Raw genomic sequence first — 24,086 nt, 5'->3', positions numbered from 1 at the left:
CGAAACCCTGCGTTGAAAGAGCGGGACAAGGGTCAGGCAGCGGTCAGGAGGGGCTTCCAGCTGCCAGGAAGCCGCGCGTTTTCCGCCGAGGCCCTCGGGGAGCAGCGTCCGCCCCTGGCTGCGCGCCCGCCTCCGCGCTCCGGCTCGCGCCATGAGACTACAACTCCCAGCGTGCCCCGCGCGCCAACGGACTACAAATGGACGCGCGCCGCGGCCACGGGCCAGTTAGCAGCTCCGGGAGCGACGCTGCCGCGGGCTCGGGGAGGACCCGGCGGTTGCGCGCTGATTGGCGGCGCAGGCTACGGCGGCCGACAGGGGGCGGTGGCGGCCTCTGGCCGAGGGACCGGAGGCGGGGCCTCGGGCCTCGGGCGCTGCGAGCGCGGTGGACCACGACTCCGCCGCGGCTGGGTGCGGGCTGAGGCCATGGGCGATCGCAGCGGCGCAAGCGGCTCCCGGCGCCGGAGGACGGGGTCGCGGCCCTCGAGCCAGGGCGGCAGCGGGCCCGCGGCGGCAGCGGCGGAAGAGGAGGTACGGGACGTGGGCGCCGGGGGGGACGCGCCTGCCCCGGAGAAGGACAAGGACGGAGACGTCGACGTGGGCAGCGGCCAGTGGGATTTGAGGTAGCGGTGCGCCTGACCCCTAACCTTTGACCCCGACCCGGGGCCTGCGCGACCCTCGCTGTTCCCCCAGGCGTGTCCGCCGCAGCTCGGATTCCGAGCCCGAGAGCCTGGCTTCCGGACTTTGCGTGGACAGGTGTGCCCCTTGGGCCTCCGCGGGGAAACTTAGGGAGAGGTTAGGGGTGGAGGGTCGCCTGACAGAGTCACACAGGTGGGGGCGCCGAGGGGAGCCGGCCCAGCTTCCAGACGCCCCCCCCTGCCCATCTTTAGGTGGGTCCTGAGGCTCTTTCCCAGGGTGAGCCCAGAACCTGGAGCCCGAGGTGGGCTGGTTCCAGCCACCCGTACTGTCTTCTTCCTGGAAGGAGATGGATGGCGTCTGGCGGTGTGTGATGAAGGGGGCCCCTCCTGAGGGCTGTGAGGGGTGCCTTGTGGGTAGATAAGGCTCCCAGAGGAGGGTGGGCTGGCTGGGGAGTGGGCCAGCAGGAGCTTGGGACTGCCTGAGGAAAGGGGCAGGGGGCAATGCGAGAGGGTTTCTCATTCCTTGCAGACCCTCCCAAGAATGGTCTTCACAAAGGTCCCTCATCCTTTACCCAGCGATTCATTGGCCTGGGGTCCTGCTTATATTACCAGCACAAATGCCTGCTCTAGGGTCAGAGATGGGTCCTGTATTGGGACTCTCACCCCTGGCTGGGGTACAGGAGAGGGGTTTGAAGTGGGCACACCCACAGGTGGTCTCCCTGCTTAGCTGAAGGACTCATGGGAAGCGGGTGGGGAGCAAGCTGTGGCTGATGGCGAGGACCTGGCCCACCTGGGCATTGGCTAAGCCCTGCAGCTGGCTCCAGGCGGTCGCTTTGCCGTCCTCCACGCCCCCTCCCCCCACCGGAGCCTTCCCGGCCAAGGGGCCCTCAGGGACTCTGGCTTTGGAAGCAGCTCCAGAGCTAGAGATTATCAAGGAGGAAGTGGGCAACCTGTCAGTGGGTTGGCAAGGATTTGCTCTCTCATGAAAGAAGGACCGAGGCTTTCTTCACTGGGTACTGTGGGGAGGGGATGGGCAAAGGCAGCTGTGGTGCAGGCACTGTCCTTGCCCTTGGGGTGCGCACAGTTCACCTGGGAGATAAGATAATCTCAGCACTGAGCAGTGTGGGCAAAGGTCTGGCGCAGAGTTCATGAGGGCGGCTCTCCTGAGGGGTGCTGGCTTCCTGTGGGCCTGCGGTGGGACTGAGGGAGGATGCAAAGGATAGGAGTGTCCTGGAGTCCCCTCTGCCACCTCCCCACATTATCCTCTCCAGGAGGCAGGGGCGTGGCTGGCTCCATCTCCCTCTGGAGGGGGTGGGATTTGGGGTCACTTTGTGTGAGATGGGGGGAGTGTGCCAGCTTTGGGCCAAGCTGTCACCCTGGGCGGGCAGTCACTTTCCTGCTCTACGCAGGTCAGTGGCCAGAAGCCTCCCCTGTACTCCTGCTAGTTGGGCTGAGCCAGCGGGAGCCCCGACTGCCCACCGTCAAGGTTGGGACCCTTGGGAAGAGGAGCTGGAGGTGGCAGGGATGGGCCACAGTCCCCCCGGGTCTGCAGGACACACAGGCTCTGTGCGCTTGTCCCTCATGCCAGATACCGCAGGGGTTGGGTCTCCTGGGGCAGAACCAGGCCTTGCTCTGTCTGCCCGCTTGGCATCTGGCCTCCGCCGCCCCTCCTCCCCGTCATCTTCCTCTCACCTGCCGCCTCTCCTCCCTGCTTGTTCCTCCCCCTTCTTCCTCCCTCCCCTCCCGACACTTCCTGCTCACCTTGGCCTGGCCGGGCGGTCAGGCTCTGGGTGGGGCCGGAAGGAGGGCCGCCCCTCTAGCCCTGCCTCTCAGCTCATTCCTTTCAGGTGCACCACACGCGCCTGTGCGCTCTCCAGCCCTTGGTTCACGGGCCCTCCAGGCGGGGCCTTCTTGTCGTGGGGCTCTCCCAGGGGTTTGTCTCTGGGGTGTCCTCTGTTTCTCCCTCTCTAGCAGGGACTGAGGACACGGGGAGCCCACCCAACTGGAGGAAGTGCCAAGGGGGTGGCAGCTGGGAGGCGAGCTGGCACCCTGCCCCCTCCTTGTTCTAACTGGCCCTGGAGCTGGACCGTGTAGTCCTGCGTGTGTGGTCCACACTTGGGGCTGCGCCTCTGGGCAGGCTTTGAACCTCAGTGAGCCTCAGTTTCCCTGTGTGCCCGCCTCCCAGTGCTGGTGCGAGGTGGTGATGAGTTAGAATGGCCCTGCTGGCTGGGCGGGACTTGGGAGCAGGTGGGCAGGCCGCTGGAGGGCACAGAGGCGTGGGCAGCGCCTGCAGTAGGGGAGAGGGTGACAGAGCTCTGGGCAAGGCGGCCAGGCCCCGCGTCCATGCCAACCATGCCTGGTGCCCTCTGGTCCACTGCAGCTGACTGCATCGGCAAGGCTGGACCTCTGGGGGGGTTGGTGGGCGGTGGGCTTCCTTCCCTGGGTCGGGCCCTCCGACCTCTGGGCGCACAGAGCTGCCTGGGTCGGGGGTCGTCAGAAGGCCGGTGGAGGGACCTGAGGGGCGGGTGTGGGTGGCTTGGGGAAGGCCTTAGGAGCTTGGGAGCAGCGATCTGGGAGAGCTTTTATAATGTTACTTGTTGTCAGGTTTGGAAAATGCCACCGCTCCCTCACCCCCAGTTTCATCTTAGAGATTGCTGCAGATAAAGTCAGCGTGGTCTTCTCGGTGGCCCAAAGCGGGCAGGGGTCACGCTGTTGTGAAACAGTCCCCTGGGCGTGTCGAGCCGGGCGTGGACATGCAGATGGCGGTTGGCAGCTTGTAGCATGAGGTGGCTTTGGGACGCTTCCAGTAAAAGCGACTGGGCTTGAATTTGGGGGAGGGTTCTGGGCAAGCCCGGCCAGTGGAGAGGCCCAGAGACTGTCCTGTCTGGGGAGCTGGGCCTTGGAGCTCTGCTTGCCTCTTCGAAAGGCAGAGCGCCTGGGGTGGAGCTCACAGCCCCGCTGCGCGTGCTCCAGGATGGCGCTGGAGGGCAGGTGCGAGGAGGCCAGGCCTGTGACTGGGAGAGGCGGGTGGGCCAGGTGTGGGCAGACCTCGGTCTGGGAAGGCAGAGGTCAGACCGTCAGCACTACCCTGGCTGAAGATGCTGAGTGGTGTCTCGTCCTCCCTGGCCCTCATCTCCTGGGTGCGGCTGTCTGAGTGCTGACCCCAGCCGTAGCCAGGCCTGCCACAGAGGCAGGGCCACCCCCGGAGGCCCTGTCTTCTCCTGTGCCCCAGCTGCCTCTTGAGGTGGAGCTGTGTCCACAGAAGGGAAGGGGAGGCCCTGGCTTCTCTTACAAAACCGGAGGCCTTGCTCAATGCCGTGGAAGGCCTCCTGGTGGCAGGGCACTCGGGGTGAGGCGGGGCTGCCGCCAAGGACCGGCACGAGGTCTGAGCCTTGCCCCGCCGTGCTGTGGCCCCTCCACCTCTGCCTCGCCCTGAGGGTCAGGCAGGGACGTGAGGGTCTGCGTCTGTGTCCCCCAACCCCGGCGCTGGGTGGGAGCGCTCAAGGGCGGGGGGCACCGAAAGCGCCTCCGCTGGCTTCTACTGTAGACCTCCCTGCCATCAGGCGTCCAGCGCCTGGGTGCCGGTGCCCGCTGGGACCTGTGTGGGCCAGATGGAGGGAGGAGGCGGTTGGAGTGGGGCCCTTGGCTCACTGGGTGGTGGGCTGGGCTGACTGCAAAGGCAGATTCGCACACCCCCATCTGTCCAGCATTGCCGGATGGGCCCCCGGACCCCTGGGGTGGACTCTTCCTGGGGGCCCATCAGCACTCCTTAGCCAGCGAGGGTGGCGGCAACCAGAGGCAGCTGCGGGGGCAGGGGTGCTCCCAGCCTGGGGGACTCCAGCCGCCCCGTAGCCAGCTCCTGCCTGTGGCGTGCCCCGCCCACCCGCAGTGTGGAGCGGCAGGCCTCTGGGTGTTCCTGAGAGCTTGGCACGGCCTGGCCCCTCTCTGGTGACAGTTGGGGAGTAGGCTGGTGGGCAGATGGGCGTGCGCTGCCCAGAGTGAGGGGCTGGGCGTGGCCAGGTTCACAGGTGTCTGCCAGGGCTGGGAGGCGTGGGCCTGCTTTGGGCCTCGCTCGAGGTTCTCACTGCCTTGGGCTCTGCGGGTGCCCACTCCTGCTTTCCAGGTGCCACCGCCTGCAGGATTCTCTGTTCAGCTCTGACAGTGGCTTCAACAACTACCGTGGCATCCTGAATTGGTGTGTGGTGATGCTGGTAAGTAGGGTGGCATCTTGGAGCAGGTGTCCCTGTGGCCAGGCGGGGCACGAGCTCTGCCCCCTGGGGCGGGTGGCCAGAGCTTTTGTGGCTGGGCTGAGTGGAGGGGGATCGCGGTGGCGGTGCCTGCAGCAGCCGTATACTGGGCTCCCGGAGGGCACACACTCAACCCTTGTCCCTGTTGAATCCCAGGAGACGCCTGCAGGGCTAGCGTGGGAGCCTTTGTGCCGTGGGCTGTGCCCGAGGGGCTGGGGTCTCCTGAGGGGCTTCTCTGGCTTGGCGTGGGGGCAGGAAGGAGTAGATGGGCTGGTGGGCCTTGGGGCTGTGGAAGGGGTGCTGTGGGCGCAGGGCCTCCTGGCAGCGCGTGTGAGTGGTCTTGGGGCTCCGCGAAGAGTTTCCTCTTCTGTTCCAAATGGCCCTCATGGGCGTGGAGCCCCCGGGCAGGCCTGGACTTGGAGGAGCAAGGTTGAGAATACGGTTCTAGCCCCGGGCTCCCCTCCCTCAGTCTCAGGAGGGTGAGAGTGGGGAGCCCCGCGCCTGCCTCGCTCTGCGGCCTGGTCGAGGCCACTGCTTCAGGGGCCCCGCTCCTCCGGCATTTGGCAGCTAGAGTCCAGCGCTCCAGGGTACAGCCTTTGGGCGGGGCAGGGGGCAGGGGCCTCTCTGGGCTCTGCCCCCGCCACTCAGGGCTGACGTGGCACATCACCCTTGACCCTCCACCCGACGTGTCTGCCTGTCTTGGGCGTGGCTCCCGCGGCTGCCCGTGTGCAAGGGGCTCCCGCACCTTCCCTGCCTGTGGCCCCAGGAGGCTCCCTGGGGAGCTGTGGGGCACCATGCAGCCTGGTGGGTGAGAAGCTGGCTGGGCAAGGGGAGGGCGGGCCATTGGCCAGCCCAGACCCAGGAGATGACGTGTCTCTGGTCTCTGGAGGCCGTTGCCGGCCGAGGCTGGGTTTGTGAAGAGGGGGTCGTGTGGGGCGGGCCCTCAGCTGCCTGGGCGGCACTGTCTGCTCCCCTGCAGCCCCTGGGCCTGCCTGGCCCTTTGGTGTCGCCCCAAAGCCTTCCCCCTGCTTCTGGTACCTCTGCCACACCCTTCCTGTAGGAGACGCGCATCCCGCGCTGCGTCCCCTCTGCAGCCTGGGCCTCCAGGTGGGTGCTGCCTGTTTGCAGCTCCAGCTCTCGCCTGCTGTGAGCTCTCAGGACAGGCCACCGCCAGGTGGGGTGACACTGTAGGACCGCGTGTGTCCTGGTAAGCTGGCCGCTCAGGCGTGTGACTGGGAGAGGGTGTGGCAGCTGGCCCCTGCATCTCTGAGCTTGTTCACCTCTTCGTGAACCTTGCCAGGTAAGGGACCCCACCAGTGTCCCCTGGAGAAGCATCACTTTTCTGCGGACCCTTCCGTAACCTGCACGGGGCCTGTGCCTTGTGGGGTGAGGGAGCAGGTCCCCGTCCCTGCAGAGGAAAGCCAGGCCCCCGCCACCGGCTAAGGCAAGAGCTTGTTGTGATGGGGCTCCATCCTCAGCTGCTGTTGCCGCAGGAATGGCCGAGGCGGGCAGGGGCGTGAGTCACAGTGTGGCGCTCCAGGCCCAGCTTCCCCCGGCCCCTCAGGACTCTGGCCCACAGGGCGTGGGCACTCCCGGTGCAGCGCCTGCCACACAGCCGGGCTCTGCGAGGACTGGCCTGACTGGCAGGGCGGCGCCCTGGGCGTGGGGCGTGGCTCCATCCGGCAGGCTTGGACTTTGGGACTGTTGCTGTGGCCTTGGGGCCCTCACCAGCTCGGTGGGATGGGTGCGGGCTGCTGGACGGCGTGGGTCTCTGTCTGCTGCTGAAGACACAGGCATCTGGGAGATGCCTGGTGTCGGGGCGGCTCCTGTTGGCGTGCCGGGGGCAGTGCCGAGGGGCTTCCCGCCCCTGCGCTGGCGTCTGCGGGGTGGCTGGCGAGTCTTGGAGCTTGGCGTGAGGTCAGGCAGGGCTGGGCCTGCAGGGTGGAGGCTGCTGCTGGGACCCAGGGGTGCGGGGAGGAGCTGGGGTGGCTGTTCCGGGGCCAGAGGTGACGGAGTCGTGTCCCTCTCTCTCTCTTGCAGGTCTTGAGCAATGCGCGGTTATTTTTAGAGAACCTCATCAAGTGAGTGGGCCCTGGCCCTGCCCCACCCACTGCCAGCTGAGGCCCTGCCCTCCCTCCCCCCCCCCGCCCCGCTCAGACCCTCATCCCCCACCTGCCCATCCGCAGGTACGGCATCCTGGTGGATCCCATCCAGGTGGTGTCTCTGTTTCTGAAGGACCCCTACAGCTGGCCCGCTCTGTGCCTGGTCATTGGTGAGCTGAGTGCCCAGGAGGCCTCGGGTGGGGACGGGGCTGACCCGAGCCTGAACCTGCCCTGTGGCGCTTTTGTCCTCAGTGGCCAACGTCTTTGCCGTGGCTGCGTTCCAGGTGGAGAAGCGCCTGGCTGTGGTGAGCAGCACCCTCACGCCCACCCTCGCCCTGCCCGGAGGTCTGCTCCTCTCCAGCCAGACTTAGGGCAGACCAGCAGCCCGGCCCACTGTGTCTCATCCAGGCTTTGGGGCTGTGTGTGGCTTTCCCGGGAGGGGCTGCACCACAGGCCTGGCAGCCATGCCCTAGGGAGACCCTCTGGCCGGGGAGTGAGGGCCCCCGGCTGAGCGCTGTGCTTCCCCCCCGCCACCTCAGGGTGCCCTGACGGAGCCGGCAGGGCTGCTGCTGCACGTGGTCAACTTGGCCACTATTCTCTGCTTCCCGGCGGCTGTGGCCTTACTGCTTGAGTCCATCACTCCAGGTGGGCCACCCATCTCAGCCCCATCCCAACCTGTCTCTGGGGCCCGTAGGAGAGACCTAGGCGAGCCACAGGGGCTGCCCCTGTGGCCGTGGCTCTCCTGTGGCCAGTGTGGGAGGTGCATGGCCTGAGCTTGCCTCTCCTGCAGTGGGCTCCGTGCTGGCTTTGATGGCGTACACCATCCTCTTCCTCAAGCTGTTCTCCTATCGGGACGTCAACCTGTGGTGCCGACAGCGCAGGGCTAGGGCCAAGGCCAAGGCTGGTGAGGGGCTGCCTGGGGCTGGGGCCACCCGGGGCTGCCACCTGCTGTGGGGCTGGACCCGGGCAGCATCGCAGCCTCACCCCGCCCTGCCACTTGCTCGTAGCTGCTGCGGGTAAGAAGGCCAACGGGGGAGCCGCCCAGTGCACCGTGAGCTACCCTGACAACCTGACTTACCGAGGTGAGAACCCTGCCAGGGCCTGGGGGAGGGGCTGCTGGGGGCCGGGGCCTCGGCCTGCTAGCCCCACCCTCCCATTGCAGACTTGTACTACTTCCTCTTCGCCCCCACCCTGTGTTACGAGCTCAACTTCCCCCGCTCCGCCCGCATCCGAAAGCGTTTCCTGCTGCGGCGGCTCCTTGAGATGGTGAGGCTGGAGGCTGGGGCCCTCGCGGGCTCGGGGGCCACGGGGCACTGGGGCGCTCAGCCCGCTGTTCTCTGCTTCCTCCTCCAGCTGTTCCTCACGCAGCTCATGGTGGGGCTGATTCAGCAGGTATGCGGGCTGGGCTGGGGGCTGCGCTGTGCGGGGTGGGGGAGTTGCTGGAGGAGGGTAGCTCGGGCGGCCAGCGAGCTGACACCCTGCCCTCTTTGCAGTGGATGGTCCCCACCATCCAGAACTCCATGAAGCCCTTCAAGGTGAGCAGGCAGGCCCTCGCAGGGTGGGGTCTGAGGGCGGGGCCGAGGGAGCCAGCTGCACCCTGTCTCCGCAGGACATGGACCACTCCCGCATCATCGAGCGCCTCCTGAAGCTGGCGGTGAGCAGCCTGGCGGGTTGGGGCATGTGGGGGGCGGGGTGGTGGTGTTCTGGAACCTGGCACGCGCCTCCCCGCAGGTCCCCAACCACCTCATCTGGCTCATCTTCTTCTACTGGCTGTTCCACTCCTGCCTGAACGCCGTGGCCGAGCTCATGCACTTCGGAGACCGGGAGTTCTATCGGGACTGGTGGTGGGTGGCCTTGGGTGTGGGGCCGGGGGCTGGGGGGGGGAGGGCCCTGGCGCAGCCCGGTCACCCGCCGTCTCCCGACCCCCAGGAACTCTGAGTCCGTCACCTACTTTTGGCAGAACTGGAACATCCCCGTACACAAGTGGTGCCTAAGGTGGGTGTGGGCGCTGCAGCCAGCGGGCGGGCGGCACATGGCCGGGGCGCCCGCCCCACGGCCGCCCGCCCCACGGCTGCTCCCTTTTGCAGACACTTCTACAAGCCCATGCTCCGGAAGGGCAGCAGCAAGTGGGTAGCCAGGACGGGGGTGTTCCTGGCTTCGGCCTTCTTCCACGAGGTCAGTGCCCTGTGGGCGCGTCTGCCCCACCTCGGGCGGGGGTGGCAGAGGGGTAAGCTGACGTCCCTCTCACCCCCACCCAGTACCTGGTGAGCGTCCCTCTGCGCATGTTCCGCCTCTGGGCCTTCACGGGCATGATGGCTCAGGTGAGCACCCCGCGTGGCCGGGCATCCGCTCCGCGCCCGGGAGCCAGCCCCGTGGTCGCTGAGGCCTGCTAACCGGGCCCCCGTGTCCCCAGATCCCACTGGCCTGGATAGTGGGCCGCTTCTTCCGCGGCAACTACGGCAACGCGGCCGTGTGGCTGACGATCATCATCGGGCAGCCGGTGGCGGTGCTCATGTACGTCCACGACTACTACGTGCTCAACCACGAGGCCCCGACGGCCGCGGCCTGAGCCGCTCCGGGCCGGCCCTCCTTGCTGCGGCTGCCCGCCTTGCCTCACTGCCCGTGGCTGGAGCCGGCCCCCCACCTGTGTGCTGGGGAGAGGCCTGGCTGCTCGATGCTGCCTCTCTGCCCCTATGGGGCACCCTCCTGCCCCCTCAGGGATGGCAGACTGGGCCCGTGGGAGGTGCCAGCACTCGGGAGCTGTGCCGATCCTGCCCAGGGGTCTGAACGTGTCAATAAAGCGCTGTCCACAGTGAGCTCCCTCAGCCTCCGGGGCACGGGGCTGCTGGGAGGTGGTGGCCGTCCCAGTCCCGCGGGGGCGGCCTTCCTTGGGCTTGACCATGGGAGGGGGATCTGGGTCCCTTCGGCATCCCAGGGCCTGGAGCAGTTGCCCGGCTGTGGCTGGGCTGGGGGGAGGGGGTGCGCGGCATAGGACACAACCTCCCTGCATCCCAAGACTTCTTGTCCTACAAGGTGGGGCCTCAGAACTCCCAGGCCCCGTGTGCCTGAGGGCTCCCCAGAAGTGGACTTCAGCTTGGGGTGGGGCCGGAGGCCGAGAATCAGGACTGACTCGAGGGGCTAAGAGACTCCAAGGCAAGGCTGCAGAGGACACAAAGGCCAAGTGCCCAGGACCCTGGGGAGGGGCAGCCACGTGCTGGGGCGCTCACCTGGGGTGGGCTCTGGGCCTCTGGGATGAGGCAGGTGGCCTGACCCAACCCTCGTCCTGGGCCTCCCTCTCAGTGGCCTCCCGGATAACTGCTGGCTTGAGGCCTCCCCGGCCCCCTCCCAGCCCTGCCCAGTTTTCCTGGCACTGACTGGGCTGGATGGCCCACTTGATACATCCTGAGTGTGGCCTTCGGGATACCTTGCTCCCAGAGCTTGCCAGGGAGGTGGGGGCAGCCCCGGGCTCCTGTTCCCACCTCTGGTGGAACCCCGAGGCTGTGCCGGGCCACGTGTGCCCTGACGTACAGCCACAGCCCAACAAGGTGGGCGTCTGAGGAGGTGACTGGGTGCTGGTCTCGGAGCCATGCTGCCCCTGCCCCAACCAGAAGCTGCTCAGCCCCGGGTCCTCGCCTCCTCTGGGTCATGGTGGTGGTTTGGGGAGAGGGAGGCCACCTGGGGGTGCCCTTTGAGTCCAAGGGGTTACAGGCCGCATCTCCCCGACCCTTGCCTCCTGGCGGCTGCTGGGAGAATGGTGAGCAGCGCGTGAGCCAGGTGGGGCAGGACGTCGGGTGCGCTGCTCTGGCCCCTTCCCCGTGCTGCACGCACGTGCTCACCAGTGGCTGCCTGGCGCAGGGGCGGTGCTGTGCTCCCACTGCCTCCCTTTTGCCAAAGCCAGCCCGGCCCCTCGTGACATGAGTGCAGAGCAGAGGTGGCTCTGCTGGGCAGATACACAACGGTGCACCCACCTGTGTCCCACCTGGTGCAGACCTGGCAATGGAGTTCCTAGGGGCCCTCTGACCCCTCCCGGTCCTTTAATAAAGACTTCTGCATGGACATGGCCCAGTGGAGCCAGGCAGGCTCAGGATCAGGTGTGCTGTGCCCATCTACCCTCCCTCCAGCCCCTTCTGAGACCCCTGTGTCCCTCCTCACCCCCACCCACCCACCCCAGGACCCCCGCGGGAGGAAAGAGACAGGGAGGCCACACACACGGCCCGTCGTTTATAGATCTCTGTCTCGTCTGTCTGTCCGTCCACGTATATGCCTGTATATCTCTACAGAAGGGGAAAGGGGGGACTCTCGTGTAAAAATCCAAAATACAATTCTATGAGCACCCGCGTACCGGTCAGTCCGAGTGTGGCCGTGAAGGCCCCAGCAGGCAACTGCTCATGGGGCTGGGCCCTCGGTGCTGACTGGGGGCCATGCCCGCCCAGCCGGCCCGGTACTACTGAGACCAGCCCTGCACTGGGGGGTGGGGGTGGGGTGGGGGTGTGTGGGGCGCAGGCTGGCCCTCCTCCTGGGACCTCTAGGAGACAGTGGGGTCCTTGGCTTTGGGGGGCTCGGAGCCCGTCAGCAGGGAGATGGTGGGGTCGTCTGTGTAGTCATCCCCCTCGGAGAAGTAGGAGCCCTCTCCCAGCTCGAAGAGCACCGGCAGGTCGCCACCCCCCACGTCCACGGAGCCAGGGTCCAGCAGCAGCAGGGGCTGGGCCGTGTAGTGCACCAGCTGCTTCCCTGGGGGGGGGGGGGGGGCGGGCAGGTCAGCGTGCTGGCGCGAGGGCACGGGGCGGGGGCGGGGGCGGGCAGGTTCAGCTCACCTGAGTCAGGGCTGCTGCTCTCTGCTTCAAGAGGCCTGGGGGGCTCCTGGGGAGAGAGGAGCTCCTGGATCTGCTGGGGCGGAGGGAGCGTGGTGAGGGTTCCCGGATCCTCTCCCCCGCCACCCCGCCACCCCCATGCTCTACGCACGCTGGCCAGGCTGCTGTCAAGGTCGGGCAGGCTCATGTCAGGCACTGTCACCGAAGGGCTGAACAACTGCAGGGAAGGGAGGGCAGTCAGGCTGTGCCTGTGGGCGGGCCGGGGGGCGGGGCCGGGCCAGGCCGGGGCCGGGACTCACGTCCAGCAGGGTGCTGGTGTCCACGCTGAAGCCGTGGCTTGTCAGCATGGTCTGCAGGTTGTCCAGGTTGGAGTCCATGGCATCCAGGTGGTCGCTGAGCTCGGTCCTGGCCAGACGGAGGGAATCGGGTGAAGCGGCACCCCGGGCGTCCCCACCCAGGCACCTTCCTGCCAGCGCTCACACCCGCCTGCCAGAGAAGGGCTCCCCTCGGCCACCACCCACCCTGCTCGGGCACACGGGAGGCCCTCCAAGGCAGGGCCCCTCTGCGCTGCCAGCCCGGCCCGGCGGGGCAGTGTGCACAGGGCCGGGATCCTTGGCCACCCCGGGGGAGTGGCTCAGGCCCTGCCGTCCCCGGTCACCGTGAGGCCCCGTAAGGCCTCTGGCAGCACTTTAGGCTGGGCCAAGATGGCAGGAGGGCCAAGGAGGAGTTCAGTGCTCAGAATGGGGTGGGCGCCCAGATCTTCAGGCTCGGTAAGGTTGGGCCTTTGCACCGGAAGACAGCAGGAGGCGGCGAGTAGCCGTGCTCGGCGGTGGCTGGGCCAGCCTCTCCCCCGGTGCCCACCAGGAAAGACCAGGCCTGGCGGCTGCGAACCAAAAGGCCCTGCCCTCTCCTTAGAGGAGGCCGGTCAGCACAACACCTGGGCCACCCTCTGTCAGTCAGCAACTCAGGGTGCTGGCTGGGGCCCCAGAGCCCGGGGGGCCAGTCCCTGTCGCAGAGGGCCTGGGGCGCCCATTCACCAGGCAGGGCTGAGTGCTCCCAGCCGGGCTGGGGTCTGGTCCGCGGCTGGGGAGGGGCCCGAGCTCTGGCAGAGCCCTCCTCCCTCCCCAGTGGGACAGCGCTAACCCTGGCTGGACTCGGCCATGTAGAGAGGAGGAGGGGCAGGGGAAGAGGCGGGCGACCCCAGACATCTGTGGAGCGCGAGCCACACTGCAAGATAGAAAGACAAGAGCCCCCGGATTGCAGGTGGGGGCCGGGCAGACCCCCAGGCCCCACCCTTGCCTGCCCACCTCTGGGGCGGCAGGACAGGCGCAGGGGCCCAGCAGCCTGCTGCAGGAGAGGGCGGCCTGGCCACGCGCCTGGGCTCCTGCGGTGGAGGGGCTGTGGGGCCACCTGGTTGGCATCTGTCTCCCTCCCCAGCCCTGAGCTTTGAGCTCATCCCCGGCAAGCCCTAAGCCGCAGGCCTGACGGCCGCCCGTGTCCAGCCCTCGCCAGAGGCCCGGCCGTGCTTCCAGAAGCCGGTGGGTGAGCGGACGGCACTCACTTGTCCAGGCAGGCTACGCTGAGGCACTTCTCGGGGGCCGAGGCAGGCCGGGGCGAGGGGGGGCGGCCCCCGGCATCAGCGAGGGCCGGGGCCGAGGCGGCTGGCGCAGGCTCGCTCTCCCGCAGGATGGAATCAATGAGGGCGGTCGGGGACAGGGGCGTCTCCACCACGGAGGACGGCTGGCTGGGACTGGCATCCTCTGCCCGGGGGCTCCGAGGTGGGCTGGGGGGCTCCTCCTTGACTCGAACCAGGGGGCTGCTGGACAGGGGCCTGCACAGGGGGCGCACGTGTCAGCAGGCGCCTCCACCAGCCCCACCCGCTCCCGCCTGCTGGGAAGGCGCCGGGCCCACCTCTCAGCTACGCTCCCGCCTGCGGAGGCCAAGGGGCTGCCGGGGGCCAGCTCGGTGATGTCGGAGATGATGGGTCCGGAGCTGGCAACAGCCTCTGGGGGGTAGAGGCTGGAGCCGCTATAGGCCGGGGACGGAGCCTGCCACCAGAGGGAGGTGACCACATGCAGCACCTGCCGCCGCCTCAAAACACCCCCCCCCCCCCCCCCCCCCCCGCCCCGCGCGGCACCCGCCGCTCACCGAGTAGGGCCCCGGGCCATGGATGCGCTCCAGAGAGAACTGCCGGCCGTACTTGGGCATGGAATGCGCGGAGCTGCTGTCGTTCAGCATCAGCGGGCTGTGGGAAGAGGCAGGTTAGCTGCGTCCCCAGCCTCGGCGGCCCCCAGGACACAGCCAACAGGAGGTGGGCATGCCTAGTGCCTCACATCTTTCTCTTCACCCCCAGGATCCGGTTCGACTGCACCAGCGAGATGAGGAACTGGATGAGCTGCAAGGGGAGAAGTGGTCAGCCTGGCTGCAGACAGGGACTCCGCGCCCCGCCCGCCGGCGTCGCACCTTGTTGACGACTTTCTGCTGTTGGGCGTGCTTCTGCCGCAGGCTGGCCACCTCCCGCCACAGGGCCTCGTTCTCACTGCAACAGACCAGGCGCTGTCGGGGGCTGCAGGGAGCCCCACGGACACTCCACCCCACCCGGGCAGGAGCAGGGCCGTGGGGGACTGCGTCTCGTCACAAGCCCAGCTGCCGGCCCATCCCCACCCTACCCGAGCACAGGCTGTGGGACGGTCTGGGGGCCAGGCCAGCGCCCCCGCCCCTCCTCGCGCTGTTGCGCTGCGAAGGGAGGTGCCAGTTGCGGGGGCAGCGGGGCTGTGGTGGAGACCTGGGCAGGGCCCGCTGGTGTGCCCCAGGATCTGGGCCGAGACCCCCGGGGCTTTCTCGGTCACAGTCGAGGTGGCAGAGCCTTGAGGGCGGCCCCCACCCTTGGCCGACTCTCCCTAGACCGAGGCTGAGAATGGGAGGGGAGTCCAGGAGAAGGGGGCAGTACAGCTTTCAGGCCACAGGGTGGCATGTGGGGGGGTTGTCCCGTGCCTTGAGGGGACCAGAGGTGGCCTCGAGGAGCAGAAAGGGCCACCTGAGCAGCCCACGGTCTGCCACTCCAGGGGGCCAGCCCTGCTCAGCCCCCAGCATGTCCCATTGACATGCAAGAGACCCTCCTGGCTTCACCCTGAGAGGTGTCCATGTCCCAGAGGCCAAGTTCACCTGGTTCCATCTCCAGGTATCACCCAGCCAGGGGCTTCTGCTGGGCCCTGATGTGAGTAGTCGGGGCCCAGGAGCATCCTCCATGGTCTGGGGGGCATGACGGCCGGCCCTCTGAGCGGCTTTGAGGCCTCACCGAGACACGGACAGCCACCCCGGGCTGGGGTTCCTGAGGTCCCCAGGGCCCCAAGTACATGGGAGGAGACCTAAGCCAGCCTCCATAGGGGTCCTGGCTCGGGGGAGCCTAGAGCTGGTTCTGTGATGGCCACACATGCCCCAGGGGCAGGGGTTCCAGAGAGAACCCAAAGTGTTTCCTGCTTCCCAGGCCTGAGGAGAGGCGACACCCGTGCTGAGTGATGCCAGGCACGCGCTCGGGGGCTGCGTGAGGCGCCCAAGGGCGTGGCCGCTGCTCCGGGCCCAGCTCTGCTTGCTGCCATGGGAACCGGGTCCAACCCCACCTTCTGGAAACGAGTTCAACCTGGCAGGGTGGGAGGCTGTGCAAGCCTGAACCTAGCTCTGTCTGGAGAGCGGAAGGCCTGAAGCGTCTGTCTTGGAGCCTGTGGGGCGGGACTGGGGGGAGAGACCCTCCGCTGGCGCCCCTCCCCCTCCTCTGCTTGCTCCCCAGGAGGCCTCTTGGCCCCAGCACCTACTGCTTCATGGCCAGCAGCTTGGAGTCCATGCTCTCCTGCTTCCCCTTCATCAGCTGCACGTCGGTCAGCAGCTTGGTGACACTGTCCTGGTGAATCTTTATGTCCTCGCTCCTCAGGGTGGACACCTGGGTCCCCAGGGGAGCAGTCACTGAGATGGCCTGGGGGGGGCGGGATACAGCAGAAAGGGCCAAGGGGCTGCCGGTCTGGAGGGGCCTTCGCTGTGGTGGCTGACGGAGGAGGGGCTGCCAGCAGGAAGAGGGCTCGGTGCAGCCAGGCCAGCAGGGTAGGGGGTGGACGCTGCTCCTGCTGACGGCCTGGAGGGAAGTCCGAGGACGTGGGGGAGGGAGGAGGGCTACTCACGCTGGTCACTTTCCTCTTGATGTTCTCCAGGAGCTGCTCCTGGCCGCGCAGGAAGCATGGGTGCTGGAACTCGGTGTCGTCCCTCTCTGGCTTGACCAGGCCACCCTGCTCGATGTGGACCACCTTCCGGAAGCCATCTGCGCGCGACAGGGTGGGGCAGTGCTGCCTCAGGGCTGGGGACCCAGCCCTCACTCCGGCACGGCCACCGCCCCGCTGGAGGACGAGGGAGGCTGGGGAAGTGGGGAAATGCCCAGCACTGCCCTCTTGGGAGCCCTGCCTGAGGTGGCTGGGTGGTCTCGGTCTCAGGGAGGCTCCACACCCCCCCACGACACCCCCTCCCCCTGCAGGTGCGCGGGATCCGGGCCACGCCCCCGGGCTACCCAGGGCTCAGAGCCTGGGGGCTGCACCAGGCCAGCGAGTGGGGCCCCGGGGCGGCGCACTCACACATGTTGAGCTGCCGCACGAAGCTGGCCATGTTGCTGTGCTTGAAGTACTTGGGCAGCACCTCCTTGGCGAACTGGCCCTGGTCCAGCACGTGGAAGCTGTTCCCACTCTGCCAGGAGACGTGGGGGTCACGCAGCTGCCTCCGTGCAGGGGCTGTGCCCCCACCCAGGGTGGAGGTCTCCCTGGGACCCAGCACCCTTGCCGAGGCCCGCTCACCCGGGCTGCAGAGGGCCGTTCAGGAAGCACCTCAGAGCACGGCAGGCCCCTCCCTCAGGGGGCCTCGTGCTAGCTTTAATCAGCAAACTTCCCCTAAGAACAGCCAAGACCCCAAACGGAGGCAGCCAAGAAAACGGGAACCTGATTTCTGTTACTCTGGAGGAAAACAACACAGTCACGTTCAGAAACGCAGCTTTGTTTTTCTTTTGGCAACAGAGACAAAAAACAGAGATGAACAAAACTGCTACGCTGGGCTTCCCTGGTGGCGCAGTGGTTGAGAGTCCGCCTGCCGATGCAGGGGACGCGGGTTCGTGCCCCGGTCCGGGAAGGTCCCACATGCCGCGGAGCGGCTGGGCCCGTGAGCCATGGCCGCTGAGCCTGCGCATCTGGAGCCTGTGCTCCACACGGGAGAGGCCACAGCAGTGAGAGGTCTGCGTACCGCAAAAAAAAAAAACCCCAAAAATTGCTACGCTGCTCTTCCATTTCTTTCCTGCCCTCAGTCCAAAAGCTACTGGAAGGGCGACAAGGCAGCCCTCTGTGCTGGCAGGGCCCGGGAGCGGGTGCAGTCCTCCCCTGGGACGAGGGACAGGGAAGAGCCGGAAGATCCCCGTGGCGGTGACCAGGACGCAGCAACGCTTCTCAACACGGACAAAGACGGGACAATAAACAGACGTAAGTGTGAGGTGAGGAGAAATGGTGGAAGAGAGACCTCTACAGCTTTCTTCCTCCAAAGAAGCAATAAGAAAACGAGCAGAAAATGTTCAGTCAACTTCTTCAGAACCCTGACACTCACCCAAAGGACTGCACCAACATGGGGAGAGTTTATTCAAGAAACGGTTGAATCTCAGCAAGATCAGTGAGCTGTGGCACTCAGACTCGCCCTGTTCCCGCCTCCTTTCCCGTAGCTGTGAAAACCAACAGCTGAAATCGTGGGGGAACCAGCATTCTGGCAGCCACAGGGTGAGAATGGGGCTGGGGCTCCTTCAAGGCCTGTATGGCAACTCCCTGGAAGGTTCCACTTGCAAGGCTGTTTTTGTTTGATTTGACTGGAAGCTCTCTTAGTATAAAAAGCCTTTTCCTAGGGATGTTTGTTGAAAACATCTAGAGGCAATTTTGAAACCTCTGCCTGCCTAAGACAGTGGACAGCAGACGGGGAAAAACAAGCTAACCAGAAAACTTAAAAGGAAGAGCTGGGGAATGAGATATCAAGAGGAGCTTTGAAAAGCTCCGAAATATTCCAGGGGATCTAGAAGTCACATGCCCATGTAGAGCTCTGTGCACGCCTGAGAGAGACCTGAAAAGGCCCTCTCACCTCTGGCTGACTGAGGCTCTGCATAAGCAGGAAGTGGAGGAGAAAGTCAAGGTGTCAACTACCTGGCTGGGAGGTGAACGCACGCCCAGCACATACAGAGTCCGCTGCAGAGGCTGGGAGGGTTATTGTCTCCAGGCATTGAAGGACGTTCCTGCTCCCTTTACTCCCTGACCAATGAGCTAACTGGGCAGAGAACTCAGTGACCACACATAACAACACAAACTGCCCAGAATTAGTTCAGAAAAGTCACTAAACAAACAAACAGCAACAGCAAGAAACAGCGACAAATCCTGGCCAGCGTAGACAATCTGATACTGAGTTTAACAAATGCCACATTATATTAATGGAAAGTCCAACATTCAACAAAAAGTTACGAAACATGCAAAGAAACAAGGTATGACCCATACATCGGACAAAAGCAACCAAAAGAAACTGTCCCTAAGGAAGCTCAGATGTTGGACTTACTAGACAAAGACTTTAAAATCAGGTATTTGAAATATGTTCAAAGAACAAAACAAAATGGCATCTAAAGAAATAAAGGAAAGCATAAGAATGATATCTCTTAGAACAAAGAATAACAATAAAGATAGAAGTTATAAATATGAACAAAAAAAATCATCCTGGAGTTGAAAAGTGTAACAACTCAGATTTAAAATTCACTAGCGGGCTCAAGAGCAGATCCAAGCAGGAATGAGAAAGAATCGTGAAGGAAGATATTCAACTGAGATTACCCAGGCTGAGAGACAGAAAGAGAAAAGAATGAAGAAAGTGAACAGGCCTCAGAGACAATGTGGTACGCCACCAAAGACCAACATATGCATAAAGGAGAGGAGAGAAAGGGACAGAAAGAATATCTGAAGAAATAATGGCAGAAAACTTCCCAAATTTGATGAAAAATATCCAAGAAGCTTAACAAATTCCAAGGATAAACTCAAAGAGATTCGCATCTAGATATCCATAATCAAACTGAAGAAAGCAAAAGACCAAGGAAGAATCTTGAAAGCAGTTAAGAGAGAATAGACCCATCATGTACAAGGAATCCCTAATAACAGCTAATTTGTCATCAGAAACCATGCAGGCCAGAAGCCAGTGGGATGACATACCAAAAGTGCTGAAAGAAAAAACCCTGTCAGCCAAGAATTCGATATCCAGCAAAACTATCCTCTAAAGATAAAGGCAAGGTTTCTCTGTCTGCGAAGGCAGCTAAGGAGATCCAGCGAACCACTCCAAGGAGAAAAAAAACGAAGCTTATTTAAGTCATCTAAAGTCTCTGGAAATTGTCCTAAAGGCATATAACAAATGAAGAAACATTTATTCAAGAAAACCTAAAACTCAGTAGGAACAGTGAGTCTGTAGCATTTTAGCCATAACTTACTCCCTCTTTCTCACACCAGTTCACCTGGATTGATATGACACTCTGGGAGGCTATGGCCTAGAGGTGGGGATTCCTCTCCCCTCCGTTTACAACCAAGGCTTTCTGTATCTTGCTGAGGGGCAGGCCACCAGCATTTCTCATCCTGTCCAACTTGCAGGTGAAGAGGCTAAATTCCTGGTGATTGCAGCCAAGAGGTTGAGGGTCCTCTTCCCCATTCTGCCCCCGCCTGCAGAATGGAGGCTCTACCCCAGGCATGGCAGGCTGAGAATACTGGGGCTTCAATTACCCTCACCCCAGTTAGCCTTTAACTTCTTTTTCTTGTCTTAATGTACTGGGTAGGACTTCCAGTACACTATTAGCTAGAACTGGTGAAAACAGACTTTGTGCTTTGTTCTGATCTTATGAGCAAAGCATTCAGTGTCTTACCATTATGTATGATATTAGGTGTGGGATTTTTTTTGTGTGTTGTTTTTTTTTAGAGATCCTTTTGTATCAAGCTGAGGAAGGTCCCTGCTAGCCCTAGTTTTCCTAGTTTCCTGAGGAATTTTTTTTTTAATATCATGAATGTCAAATTTTGTCAAATGCTTTTTCTGAATCAAATAATATGATCATGTGGTTTTTCTTCTCTAGATTGTTAACATGGTGGATTATATTCATTTAAAAATCTTGAACCATCCTTGCATTCCTGGGATAAATCCCATTTGTTGTGACATTATTCTTCTTATGTACTGCCAAATTTGATTTGCTAAAATTTTATAGAAGACATTATGAAGGATATTGGCCTGTAATTTTCTTGGACTGTTTTTGTCTAATCATTTGGGCCTGAAAACTTCTTTCTAGGAAGGTTTATGACTAGGAATTCTATTTCTCCAATAGACTCAGGGCCACTAATAGTTATGTTTCCCCTTGGGTGAGTTTTGGCCGTTTGTGCTTTTCAAGGAATTGGTCCATTTTATCAACTTTACATGCATAGAGTTGTTTGTAGTACTTCCTCATTATCCTCTTACCACCTGTGGCGTCTGTAGTGATACATCCTCTGTGACTCCTGGTATTAGTAATTTACCTTTTTCTTCTGTCAGTCATTCCACAAGTTACCGATCTCCATCTTTTGAAAGACTCAGCTTTCGAATGCGTTTGTCACGTTTTGCTGTTTTCAGTCTCACTGATTTTTGTTGCCTTTATTGTCGCCTTCCTTCTGCTTGCTTTGGGCTTATTTTGCCCCTTTTCACTTCAATGTGGAAGCTCAGACGCCATTCTGATTTCCCTTTTAGCACTGCTTTACGTGGATCTCACACATTTTCAGACAGGAAGAGTTTGGTGGGCTGCTGGGGAATGTCTGTGGCACAGGAGATGGAGGTCCTGTCAGATGGAAATGGGGGAGAAAACAGTGCTCCTCTGGAGGCTGCACTCCTGCGAGTCTTGATGGTGGTATCTGCAGGCTGCCACTGTGCCTCAGTCTCCCCACGTGGCATCTACCATTCACCCACACGACCTCAAGCACATCCTGTCTCACCCTAGGCCAGACTGCTTGCTGAGCTCTACCCTTGCTGACTGATTGGGTGTCTCCACACGGCTGGCCGTCTGGGATGTACCTCCGTATCTCTGAAAAGGAAGCTATAATCTATATACAGTTTACCATTTTAAATGAACAGCTCTCCATTTCTGACACACAGCTGTTTACTCGCACAAGCGAGGAATAGAGAACATTTCCATCTACCCCCCAAACCACCCCTATGTCCCTTTGCAGTCAACCCCCTCCCTCATCCCCAGGCAACCACTGATCTTTTGTCCCCATAGTTTTGCCTTTTCTGGAATGTCATGTAAGTGGAATCACAGGGTATGTAGCCTTTTGTGTTTGTATGTAGCCTTTCACTTAGCATAATGCCTTTGAGATGCAGCCGTAGTGTTGCAAGGGTAAGCTGTTTGTTCCTCTTAAATGCTGAGTAGTATTCCATTGTAGGGATGTCCCACAGTTTGTCTTCTACTCACCAGTTAATGGACATTTGGGTTGTGTCCTGTTTTTGGCTATTATAACTAAGTGCTACGAAGATTTGTGTCCCGGTTTTCTCCTTCTAGAAGTTATACAGTTTTAGCTCTTATATTTCAATCTATGTTTAATTTTTGTATATAGTATTAAACACAGGACAGGCTCACATTTGTGCTTGTGGAAGTCCAATTATTCCAGCACCATTTGTTGAAAAGACAGTTCTTCCTCCATTGAATTACAGTGGCATCTTTGTCAAAAATCAAATAACCTTGAATGGGTGGGGCTACTTCTGGACTCTCTAGTCTGTTCCACTTATTTGTATGTTTATAGTTATGCCAATATCACTCAGTATTGATTATTATAGCTTTACAGTATGTCTTGATATCAGATAGTGTGAGTCTTCCAACTTTGTTCTCCTTAAAAAAAAAAAAAGTTTGACTATTCTCTGTCCTTTGCTTTTTCATATAAACTGAAGGTTAGTGCACACAAAAATTTCTGCTTGGATTTCACTGGGGTTGTGTGGAATCTACTTACATCTTTTTCTCAGCCATGTTTTACAGTTTTCAATGAATAAATCACACACGTATATATATGTGCGTGTGTGTGTGTGTATATAGACATATATATATATACATATACACATTTTGCAAGATCTACCCCATGATAACTAGCCTACAGATGGCCTCCAAGGATCCCCACCTCCAGGAGTTCACAGCTTGTGCTGTCCCCTTCCATGACCTACCAAAAGTGTTCTCTATGACCAGCCGCATCCAGCAGACATGATGGTATTGGAGAATACATTACAAGCCCACCTTGGGCTCCCGCTCTCTCAGATCGCTTGCCCTGGGAGAGGCAAGGTGACATGCTGAAAGCAGCCCTAAGGAGAGGTCCACAGGGTGAGGAACTGAGGCTGCCAGCACCCAGCTGAGTCTATTTTTTTTTTAAGATTTTTTTGATGTGGACCGTTTTCAAGGTATTTATTGAATTTGTTACAGTATTAATTGTTTTATCTTTTGGTTTTTTGGCCGAGAGGCATGTGGGACGTTGGCTCCCCGACCAGGGATTGAACCCGCACCCCCTGCATTGGAAGGCGAAGTATTAACCACTGGACCACCAGGAAAGTCCCCCCAGCTGAGTCTTGAGATGATTGCACCCTCACAAGAGATCCTGAGGCAGCCAGCTCACGGCTCTCAGACACTGGGAGATAACAAGGGTTTGTTGTTTTAGGCAGTTAGTCTGGAGGTGACTGGTTACACAGCCACAGATAATACAACCAGTACGTGTTCTGTGGTTTTTGTAGCACTGTAAGTATTTCCATTTTCAACAGCTCGTTACTGGCACATAGAAATATATTCCATTTCTGTATATTGGCCTTGAATCCTGTGACCTCACTAAATTCATCCATTAGTTCTAATAACTTTTCTGTAGGTTCTTTGGGATTTGCTAAGTAAACAATAATGTTTTCTACGAATAGAGAGTTTTAGTTCTTGCACTTCCATCTTGATGTCTTTTACTTATGGATTTGCCATATTGCCTGACCAGGGCATCCCAAACATATTAAGGAAAAGCAGTAAGAGCAGACATCCTTGCCTTCTTTCCCAGCCTTGGGGGAAAGTATTCAGTTTTTCACCATTAAGTATAATGTTAGCAGTAGGGTTTTTTTTGGTACAAGCTTTTTATGAGATCGATGAATTTCCCTTCCTAGTTTGCTGAGCTTTTAAAAAAATTTTATGTATTTATTTTTGGCTGCGTTGGGTCTTCGTTGCTGCACACAGGCTTTCTCTAGTTGTGGCGAGTGAGGGCTATCCTTCGTTGCGCTGCGTGGGCTTCTCATTGTGGTGGCTTCTCTTGTTGCGGAGCACGGGCTCTAGGCGCGCGGGCTTCAGTAGTTGTGGCTTGCGGGCTCTAGAGCTCAGGCTCAGCAGTTGTGGTGCATGGGTTTAGTTGCTCCGCAGCATGTGGGATCTTCCCAGACCAGGGACGGAACCCGTGTCCCCTGCACTGGCAGGTGGATTCTTAACCACTGCGCCACTCAGGGAAGTCCCTTGCTGAGTTTTTATCATGAAATGCATATTGAATCTTGTCAAATGCTTCTTCTGCCTCTGTTGAGATCCTGTGGCTTTTCTTCCCCGTTCTGTTGATGTGGTGAGTTACACTAGGTCTTGAGTGTTGACCAGACTTCCACCTACAGGGCCCCTTCCAGTTCCAGGCCTCATGCTGTCTCTGATCGGAAGTCAGTCTCATTCTTACCCTATTCTTCCGTCTGGCTGCTTTTAAGATTTTCTCTTCACCACTTGTTTTCAGCAATTCGATTGTGATGTGCATTGGTTATCATTTTTATTTTTGTGCTTTATCTTCCTTGGGAATCATTGAAATTCTTGGATCTGTGGGTTTACAGCTTTCAAAGAAAAAAAAAGCTGGGGCAAATTTCAACCAGTATTTCTAAAATTCTCCTTCCTCCTTTACTCTGGAACTTAAATTGTGTGTCAGACCACGTGACATTATCCCCGTAAGGCTCTGCTCACTTTTTTCAGTCTTTTTTTCCTCTCTGTGATCACCAGGCATAGTTTCTTTTGCTAGTCTAGTGTTCAGTGATCTTTTCTTCTGCAGTTTCTAATCTGCTGTTTAATCCCCTCCAGTGACTTATAAAAACAAGCTTTAAACTTTAGAAAGTTAGATTTACAGAAAAGCTAGACAGTACAGAGTTCCCATATATCCCACGCCCCATTTCCCTATTATTAACACCCTGCATTAGTGCATATGCCACAAGTAACGAATCAATATA

At 60.4% G+C, this 24,086-nt stretch overlaps 2 protein-coding genes across 4 annotated transcripts in view; one reads left to right on the top strand and one right to left on the bottom strand.

The window, feature by feature from the left end:
* The first annotated feature begins 371 nt into the window (after nt 1-371).
* DGAT1 (diacylglycerol O-acyltransferase 1) lies at nt 372-9,794 on the top strand. Its single transcript, XM_082858420.1, has 17 exons — nt 372-620; nt 4,759-4,846; nt 6,923-6,963; nt 7,069-7,154; nt 7,237-7,289; nt 7,524-7,629; nt 7,775-7,888; nt 7,992-8,066; nt 8,147-8,250; nt 8,338-8,376; nt 8,478-8,519; nt 8,594-8,638; nt 8,716-8,828; nt 8,914-8,979; nt 9,072-9,159; nt 9,243-9,305; nt 9,398-9,794. The coding sequence occupies exons 1-17, from the start codon at nt 424-426 to the stop codon at nt 9,551-9,553; spliced, it is 1,476 nt and encodes a 491-aa protein (XP_082714546.1). The 5' UTR covers nt 372-423; the 3' UTR covers nt 9,554-9,794.
* A 1,411-nt stretch (nt 9,795-11,205) lies between these two features.
* Nucleotides 11,206-24,086, bottom strand: part of HSF1 (heat shock transcription factor 1) — a 19,311-nt gene continuing 6,430 nt past the window's right edge. The window contains exons 2-14 of one of the 3 annotated variants that reach the window (XM_082858622.1): nt 16,412-16,520; nt 15,968-16,104; nt 15,608-15,732; nt 14,259-14,334; nt 14,129-14,190; nt 13,944-14,040; nt 13,707-13,843; nt 13,357-13,626; nt 12,939-13,022; nt 12,095-12,200; nt 11,947-12,012; nt 11,799-11,868; nt 11,206-11,715 (exon numbers count right to left, since the gene is read on the bottom strand). In XM_082858622.1, coding sequence (XP_082714748.1) covers nt 11,510-11,715; nt 11,799-11,868; nt 11,947-12,012; nt 12,095-12,200; nt 12,939-13,022; nt 13,357-13,626; nt 13,707-13,843; nt 13,944-14,040; nt 14,129-14,190; nt 14,259-14,334; nt 15,608-15,732; nt 15,968-16,104; nt 16,412-16,520 — 1,545 coding nt within the window. In that variant the 3' untranslated portion in view covers nt 11,206-11,509. The remainder of the gene's footprint in view (nt 11,716-11,798; nt 11,869-11,946; nt 12,013-12,094; nt 12,201-12,938; nt 13,023-13,356; nt 13,627-13,706; nt 13,844-13,943; nt 14,041-14,128; nt 14,191-14,258; nt 14,335-15,607; nt 15,733-15,967; nt 16,105-16,411; nt 16,521-24,086) is intronic. The other 2 variants (XM_082858623.1, XM_082858624.1) reach the window with 2 other exon arrangements.

This window comes from Leucopleurus acutus (assembly GCF_964270905.1).
Source record: "Leucopleurus acutus genome assembly, chromosome: 17".
In the NCBI taxonomy this organism is placed as follows: domain Eukaryota; kingdom Metazoa; phylum Chordata; class Mammalia; order Artiodactyla; family Delphinidae; genus Leucopleurus; species Leucopleurus acutus.
This window is presented reverse-complemented; position numbering and strand designations above follow the sequence as displayed.

Excerpts from the sequence above, each read along its gene's own strand:
- DGAT1 (XM_082858420.1), top strand. The coding sequence starts at position 424 with ATGGGCGATCGCAGCGGCGCAAGCGGCTCCCGGCGCCGGAGGACGGGG. Across the intron at positions 4,847-6,922 it reads ATTGGTGTGTGGTGATGCTG|GTCTTGAGCAATGCGCGGTT; the intron begins GTAAGTAGGGTG and ends TCTCTCTTGCAG. Across the intron at positions 9,160-9,242 it reads CTTCGGCCTTCTTCCACGAG|TACCTGGTGAGCGTCCCTCT; the intron begins GTCAGTGCCCTG and ends ACCCCCACCCAG.